The sequence below is a fragment of the Osmia lignaria genome, chromosome 9, assembly GCF_051020975.1.
Source record: "Osmia lignaria lignaria isolate PbOS001 chromosome 9, iyOsmLign1, whole genome shotgun sequence".
Taxonomy (NCBI): Eukaryota; Metazoa; Arthropoda; class Insecta; order Hymenoptera; family Megachilidae; genus Osmia; species Osmia lignaria.
Genome location: NC_135040.1, coordinates 13,994,544 through 14,003,431, shown reverse-complemented (window position 1 = coordinate 14,003,431; position 8,888 = coordinate 13,994,544). Strand labels below are relative to the sequence as shown.

The 8,888-nt window shown below is 30.9% G+C and overlaps 2 protein-coding genes across 2 annotated transcripts; both read right to left on the bottom strand.

Moving 5' to 3' along the window:
- Window positions 1-673: 673 nt before the first annotated feature.
- RpL9 (ribosomal protein L9) lies at window positions 674-2,091 on the bottom strand. Its single transcript, XM_034324315.2, has 4 exons — window positions 2,019-2,091; window positions 1,388-1,526; window positions 885-1,212; window positions 674-799 (listed from the first exon to the last, which is right to left on the bottom strand). Exons 2-4 carry the CDS (start codon window positions 1,523-1,525, stop codon window positions 693-695), a joined length of 573 nt encoding a protein of 190 aa, XP_034180206.1. The 5' UTR covers window position 1,526; window positions 2,019-2,091; the 3' UTR covers window positions 674-692.
- Window positions 2,092-3,974: 1,883 nt separating this feature from the next.
- Window positions 3,975-8,840, bottom strand: MAN1 (LEM domain-containing inner nuclear membrane protein MAN1). The gene is made up of 12 exons (XM_034334592.2): window positions 8,578-8,840; window positions 8,251-8,497; window positions 7,392-8,068; window positions 7,213-7,315; window positions 6,942-7,153; window positions 6,045-6,259; window positions 5,843-5,971; window positions 5,620-5,749; window positions 5,026-5,299; window positions 4,732-4,953; window positions 4,478-4,662; window positions 3,975-4,420 (listed from the first exon to the last, which is right to left on the bottom strand). Exons 2-12 carry the CDS (start codon window positions 8,415-8,417, stop codon window positions 4,293-4,295), a joined length of 2,442 nt encoding a protein of 813 aa, XP_034190483.1. The 5' UTR covers window positions 8,418-8,497; window positions 8,578-8,840; the 3' UTR covers window positions 3,975-4,292.
- Window positions 8,841-8,888: the final 48 nt, after the last annotated feature.

The window sequence follows — 8,888 nt, the reverse complement described above, 5'->3', positions numbered from 1 at the left end:
AAGTTGATATTCCTCTATGTCTAGGTACAGTTATAATATAATATAGATTCATAGATACGTAATCGTTTATTAATTAGCGAAGTTGATATATCAATGACTCGTACTTTTAGAAAGAGCATTTTAAACAATCTTATCATAACATAGTACAAAGGTACGCTCTTGATTAAGGGGGATTAAGAAAATGATACTTTTTTCTGTTTTCTTATTACTCTTATTTAGACAAGATCATGATCAATTTTTACTGAAATTTTCCAAAATTTGTCACTGTTTAAATTGGCACCTTTTATGTGTTTATTACATTGAATTCATATTTGATTTAATTATCTATTACATTGGATAGTGTAATGCATTGAAATGACCGAACGTGCCTTTGTCATCCACGAGGTCAGTATCACAATGAAGTGTGACTCAGGATGACCATTGACCCGGCCTCGTGGTCTTTCAACGGTACTTTTTAACCGAAGGATATATGCGCAATTCAATTACTAAATTAATCGCTTAATTACTCAAAATTATTTGTTTTATGGGAGTTTATTTACATGCGCTAATATATCACCGTGTAATTATGAACTAAAACGCGCAAGACAGTTTCATGCTTTGTTATTTAAAGTTAACACATATTTATTCATAGTAATAGGTCATTAACAAAATATATAAATTGACAGGAGTCTCATTCAAATTGTAAATAATATTTATTCATCATCTTGTACAACTGTTGTTTTTTCAGATACATAGAGACCGTCTAAGAACTTTCTAATATCCTTGTTCTTTACTGTTGTAGACTGCTGAATAAGCGCAGCTGAAACGAAAATTACCCATTAATATGATAACATGTTCAGTTTGTGTATTTATTAGAAATGAAATGCAAGAATATTAATATTTACCAGATCTAGAGACATCCTCTAAGGAATTTCCTTCAATTATCAGTTCATCCTTTTGCTTGGCTGAATTTGTGACGGTCACACCAGGTGCCATTTTTACACGTCGGATGTATTTTTCACCCAAAAAGTTACGAATTTCAATAACTGTGTTGTTTTCAGTTGTAACACAGTTAATGGGAAAATGAGCATATACAGCTCGCATTTTGTATTGGTATCCTTTAGTCACTCCTTTCAACATGTTTTCAATGTGAGAGCAAACTGTGCGAACAGCTGCTAATTCTTTTTTGGTTCCAAACCATTTCTCCACTTTCAGTAACCTTGGACTTACCATCTGAAAAGAGGTCAGAAATAAATTTAAGAACAATATTTAATTATACTGCTATTTCTTATTATCATTATATTCATCAGATACGGATTTATCATCTATGAAAAAATGAAGGGGAATCCAAGTATCATCAGATTATATGTTAAAATTAAATATTTCACTTGTTAACATATCTACTTACACGAATATCAAGTGCAAGATGTTTAAAAGAACGTTTTAAAACACCCCTTGGTCCTTTAACAGTAACCAATCGGGATTTGACTGTAACAGTCAATCCCTCAGGTATTTTCACAGTTTGATTTGTTACGATTTGCTTCATCCTGTAATGTACCAGAAAATATTATTTAGAATCGCATCCTTAAAAATGAAATATTAATTATACTCTAGCATATAATTTTATTTTGCAAGCATTATTTTATACAGTTTTCACTATGTGAAAATTTGTAGGTTATGTATGGTTCATACAACATCAAGCTGTCAACTATTTAACAAATTTAATATAAAGAAAACAATTGTATTTCAATTTTTGAGTGTACAGCTCTCAATGCAAGAATCAACTTTTAAGATTAATTAAACAAATATAATTCTATTAGAATTTTAATTTAGAAAAGTATGTTTACAAGTATTAAAAAATAAGGTTAGATTTCAATGCATATGAATAAAACCAACACCCCTTTTTAAAAATAATACTTAGCCTTGCTTAAATATATTGAATGATATTAAATGGCACAAATAATATGGCATAAAGTTTATTGCATCGCTAGATTGTTGTGGATTTCACAAAGTATCTTTTTCATAAAAGATTACATTACCTCACACACGTTATGGGATGACCGGAAAAGACCGAGGCGCTGTGGAAGCATGTCTGTTACCACTTTGAGCAACTAAAAACATAGATTAGAAAATCATATTCTCTTTTGTTTCCTTCAACAGATGGCGCATTTTAAATTTTATTTCATAATTTAACATAAAATAAAAAACTTTTCACTACATCTATATTAAATTTCGTGTAATTCTTTTATTGAACAAATACGTCATTTTACATTAAATTATTGTATCGCTATAAAAGAAAACTATCTTCCGTGCACTTTTTTCATGGCTAAAATTGCGGAACCAAACTTATGATTACAAATGACACATTACGTTATATAAAATCTTAATTTTGACGATATTAATGCCAAAATTGATTTAGAATTAAAATAATATAATTTTCAGTCATTAAATATTATAAAATTTGGTATATCATTAAGAAATATAAATAACATAAATAGCAATTCAAATTTTCCCGCGCAAATGGTGGGGGACCACGGGACTATATATATGGGACTCTCTCCTCTCTATCGTCATTTTCTCCGGAGCCGGCTATGGTGAGGGTTGCGCGTCCGGAAGCCTACAGCGGTGGGGAAGCCTGGGCATTGTCATCCCCTTCGGGAAATCTACATTACTTGGTACTGTACAACTTATAAATTATAGACTCGTAAAATTAAAGAAACTTCTTAAAGCTTTAAAATTTAAAACTACATGTTATAGTAGGTATTAAAAATTGACGTTTCTGAAGAAACTGTATTAATTATTTAAGAGTTTTGTGCACTTTGAAACCATAGATGTTTTACTGAAGATATTTCTTGTGTGCTATTTTAATTTGTTTCTAGTTGTATATGTACCTCATTTGAGGAATTACATTAAAATTATACATATAATTTTTATCTTTATTATTAATAAAGTTTATATACATTAAAATATTATATATATATATATAAGATGTTAATGTAATTTCATTACATATCAAACACTATTGAATTAGAAATATTGACATATAACGAATATAAAGTTTTAAATAAGAATTATAAAGCCTTTGTTTTAATGCCTCAAATGAAGTTTCTATGTTTATTGACCTTAATTTGTACTGTAGACTTCATTATTTATGAAAAGCTGTTTTCAGTTACAAAACAGTATCTTACTTTATGTCTGTATTTATTTGTAAAAAAAAAAAAACAAAGTATGATGATAAATAATTTAAAGAAATCTGTATTCGGTATTAAAAAAGATTTTCTTCAAAATTTCGTTTAAAAGTAAAGATACATGAATCTCAGAAATTGTTTGAAAGTACACAAAATAAAAAACTTAATTTAATTATCATTTTAAGTAGCAATATACATCGTATACGTTAGTATGCTTAAAAGAATATACTAAAATGTCGCTCCTACAAAATATAAAATAAAGTATATCTCACAATATGCTTATACTGCGACACAATAAATAGAAAACATTACTAGTAAGAGTAAAAAAAAAAAAATCTATACTTAAAATATTCAGCATCAATCTTTATCTGGATTCTTTATAATATCTCGTTAATATCTACATATTGACTATAATTATCAAATTTAAATACGAACTAGATTAAAGATTACAATATCATGCCTTGGTGACATTAAAATCTTGTATTTTACACTGAAGTTTTCTCAAAACTTTTTCAAACTGAGCATTACAAAAGTTATTTTGATTTATTCAATAGTAACAAACTACATGGGAGAGTTAATGATTTATGAAGTTACTATTAGATAGTGTGATTAGATATTAGATGATAAATTTATTAGTCTTTTATTAAGAGAGAAAAAGAATATGTTATAGCATATGAATTTAGATATGCATATCGTTGACTTGTATATTGCTACTTGGAAAAACGAATTCTTAAAATGCAACAGCAGAACGATATTTTTTTACACTTATTCATAGTAGTTTCATAAATAATATAATCGCTGAGTGTCATATTGAATTTTTTTCTTTTTAAAAAAAAAACGACGATAGAACATAATATACAAGTTACAAATCGAAAACGAAAATGCTTATAAAAAGTCTCTGCCTCTTCTTAGAATACTATCACACAATTACAAGTCCCAAGGACTTCATACTTCTGCGCGATAGTACGAAGTTCTATTCTCTTTCAGAGGAAAAAATAGAAGTATCTCGTTGATTCTGAACCGCAAACAATTATTTAGCGGCTAACATTGAAATTTTACTTGTTATCTTACGCGTACAAGCAAAGAGGTATTTTTGTTAGTTTACATTCACGTGTAACACTCCTTCTAATAATCCACCTGCATTGATAATCGTTGATTGTTACTTGGCTTTAACGGTGTTGTGCAACGACGCGCGTCTGGAAATCTCTCATGGTATCTCTCCAATCTCAGGTACTTCACAGTTACTAAGTGACCTAAACAGCATAGTGTAAAATACACAATGTCATACGAAGAACCTTAGAAACACTTACCATCGAACCAACATCCATGCAAAGCTCTGTAAGCTTTTCCCGCATCTTCTTGCGACATACATTTCATATAAACGCAACCTTCTCGACTACCACGATCTACACGAATATGTAGAATTTTTACACCATCTCCACATTTTTCTAGAATGGCATCTTGCACTTTTGTTTCCCAATCGTCCTCAAATTCTCTGAATATGTAGAAACAGTACATATAATAAATATAACAATAACTATAAAGAAACAGTAAAAATACTTACACATCGGCATCAAACATATGCCTTATTTTTAAACACGGTGTTGGCGAACAAGTCAGACTATTAACAGAACCTTCCATCGTTTCAAACGCTTGGCCTTGCCACACTTTAGATTTTTTATTTAAACCAAATATCTGTGTGTTTGATTTATTTAGAGTATTATTAGGTAACCAACGCCATACGTGAAACTCTTCGCCAGCAACCTGTTGTACTTCCCTTCGAATTCTATAAATTAATACTTTATTAGTTGATAGATAATTTATTGAGAAAGAATTACAACTTGCTCTTTGATTTTACCTGGATTCATTTTCATCTAAGAATTTAACTGCTCTCTCCCAGAGTCCAGCCATTTTTCTACGATCTTTCGGTGGTATAAGATTATCCCGTACATGATTTATGGCTAGGAAACTTTCTTGCGTCCCACCGGGCGTTGCAACAGCCGCATTTTGATGATGCATCTCGACCATGTTAATAATGTCGCTAACAAGTTTAAACACTTCTCTCTCGGTACTTTTCTTGTACCTTATGTACCAAACAAATAATTTCTGGATCCCTATAGCTGCTAGAAGGCCTGAGAATATATTGCAGTATTATTCACGTGTGCCATCGGATTAGTATAACGTAGAGAATAGAACACATACAATGTATTCTGAATTTAATGTTAACATGCGTGTTAATAAATTTCACGATACCGGCATGCATAAGAACGTCGCATAACAAATGTTAATGTATAACAGAGAAAACGATTTACTAATACGTCAGTGTTACAGCGTTAATTAAACTTTGAACAGAACGCAATTGTTTTAATATAAGAAACACTATTGCGTTATAGAACTTTGTAATTATACTTTCAACAAACTTCTTCCCATAATAAGTCGGTCAAAAATTTACCAAGTGACACGATTAGAAGGGACGAAAATATGGTGAAAAGCTTGTTCTTAATTAGACATTTCATCGGCAATTCCGGGTTCGTGATCATCATTCCAACTTTCCCATTTAAACGAGTAGAAAATAGTTTATCCTGTAAGAAACGTATGCCTTTCTCTTTAATTTATATACATCACGCAAACATATAACAGCGATAAAACGTTATCAAGTAACTTTTTTACAATACCAAGGAATCCAAAACGTCGCCAGGATTTCCATTATCGTCGCTTATATCTATCAAGGATATACCCCATTGAGGATTCTTTATAACAAGCAATTGTGCATTTTGCAAATCTTCCTTCACCTCCAGGCTTGTCTGTAAAATCGATCAATAGATGATAAAGATGATGGAACAAGTTTCAGTTTAATTACAATCATTTTCAACATACCACTCTACTATTTGTGAACATTTGCATGATCTCAGAATCAGTTAAATAAGGCGTTTCGCTAGAATTGTCGCATATCATGGACACAGCTTTTTTCGTTAAAATCGGTTGAAGCCGCTTCAATAATTGCAGTACCGATTCTACGTTTTCTTTCAGTACACAGTTAACTCCAGGTGTTTCAAGGTCATCCTCGAGAAAACACAGTGGTATGTTGCTATCTATAAATCAAAATATACATCTAAAATTGATTATCAAAGTATATAAAACATATGTTATTTCATTTTAATTTCAATATCTCCAAATGGAAATTACTAATATACTTTTGGTATTTGTTTCGTGCATGCAGCTGAAGAAAATTTCAATGTCTTATACGAATAACAACAGGAATAAAATTATCATAAGGGGAAAGGAAATAAAATATTAAAATTAATACATCAGTAATACTTATTGTTTTATTATACATATTTAAAAAAAAAAACAATACATATTTCAAGCAGAGTATTATGAAATTGATTACATGTTTTTCAATTCTTTTAAATTATGAGATTCCTATAAACCACTATTTTAGTGATATTGCAGAGACTTCTCGAGTGATTAAAAAAATCTCTAATAGATCTAGTACAATACTGTGCATCATGATCAATGGATATTTCATGCAACAAATTAATAAATACTTATGTTAAAAAATTTTTTTTCTTTTATATTTTAAAAGATTCAAATTCATAATACACACTGTACATATTGCAATGCACTTATTGTTAATACTAATGAATTTATTTAAAAAGCTTTCCCCACAAACTACCAGTTAAAATATATCATTTGTGTTCCATTTTTTAATGTATTTATCTATGTATATATATATATATAATTTAAACAGTTGTTATAATTCTGAATACCTACCCGTTGCAAGTGATGGAAAAGTTTCTGTTTTTCCACTAAGTCCCATGTATATAACGGCAAGGATTCCAAAAAATAAAGCAAGTACCATGACTAAAATCACAGACACCATATTGTGGTTATTGCGCGTATCTTCTCTGTTCGTAGGTGAAGATTTGAACGTTCTACTCATCGTTTCTCGAGGTCTATCCACGGACGATGTTGTGTGCCTTGAACTAAAACATATCTACGTTATAGTACAGTATAAAAATAGCTTGTATCAACTTATACATACCCAGCATTTGATGAGGAATACAATGATCGTAAGGACGAAAAATGACCGTTTGAATCTTTTTCTTTCAAGTCTGGTACATTTGATGTAAGACACGAAGATGGGCCTAAAAAATAAAATAGTACATTATAAACGTGCTAATATATACCATACATTTTTTAATTAAATTTAATGGAACTTGCTTTTCAAATTCGACAACGATGTCGATGGTAAATTTACAGATGATCTTGAGCTGAGTCTCCTAGTGAATTCTGATAAAAATGGCGTTTCATAACTTGCCAGCAGATCTCTTTGATTTGAATTATCTTTCATACATACATCCTCGGTTGTAGCTTGTATCGGAGACATATTGGAATCAAAAACTGATTCATTGTATTTGTTGTCTTTTATAGTATGAATAGACCTTGATTTTGCATCATACGATTTTGGAATTTGTTCTTGATCAGATACATTGTGTTTGTATATCATAGAATCATGAGATTTTCCAACATTTGATAAGTATTTAGACGGCGAATAACTTTTGATTGGTTCTTCGATAACATCCGAATCTGAACCAGTTTCTAGTCCGTCGGTTACACTTGACGACTTGTTAGATTTCATATACTTCTTATGAGTAGTTTTTGTTAATGTACGCGTTGTAAAGGACGACGAACTATCATAATCTGGTACCACAGGATCTTTGAATTCAGAATCTCCTTTGTCTTTGACATTTTTTAGTATGTTTACATCGGAAGAAGTTAAAACCGGCGAAGGTGGAGGCATTGGATTTGCCATAGTTTGTCTTCTAGAGCTCGCTGTTGTCTTTTTCTTCTTACTAACTGTTGAACTTGAATCATCATCCGTATCTTCGCTGCTGTATCTAATATACAAACATTGGATATAAATTTTATTTTAAAAACACTTGGTATTACATTTGACATAAACAAAAATAACAATAAAAAAATTGAGTCATCGATATTTAAATTGTACAACACAAATCAGTGGTGTTAAGAATTTGAAATTTATAGAGATGCATGTGTTAGGTAGTAAAGAATAATGTACCTGGCAGCCAATGAATGTCGTGACCCTGTACCGCCTCGAGTTTCAATCAGATTTTTTAATTTCTTCGCAAGAATCTTTCTAGTGGTCTGTGTCACTGGACCCACCGGGTACCCATATTCCATCAATTTTCTACGCAGTTCCGAATCACTAAGCGTATCCACCGACATTTTGTTTACAGAAACAAATACTTTTCTTAAAACAACCCGGTAAAAATGTTGCCTCGTGCGCGAAGCTTCCGTTGGTACACCTACGAAAGCGTAGTCAGAATTTCGCTTGAGGGGAATCACTCAGTGAGAAATTCACACTAAAACTAATGTATATACGTACCACCGTTTATGATATCATAAATATTTAGTCTAATGTTATAACACTCGGAAAATTATCTTGGTTACAACTAAAAAATGGCGCAATTTTCTAACGGTTGCGATTCCGCGCATACTCGTTTACACCATTTCATGCCACTCAACCCTGTCATCCATAGTCATGGAATAAAATTCATTAAGATAATCTATCTCGCTTCACGAAATTCTTACTGCGTTGTTATTTTAAACTGATCTTCAATAAATTATTGCAACATTAATTTAAACTAAGAAACTTTATAGTATAGAGGGTAAAAGTATGAATTTCAGCAGACTCTG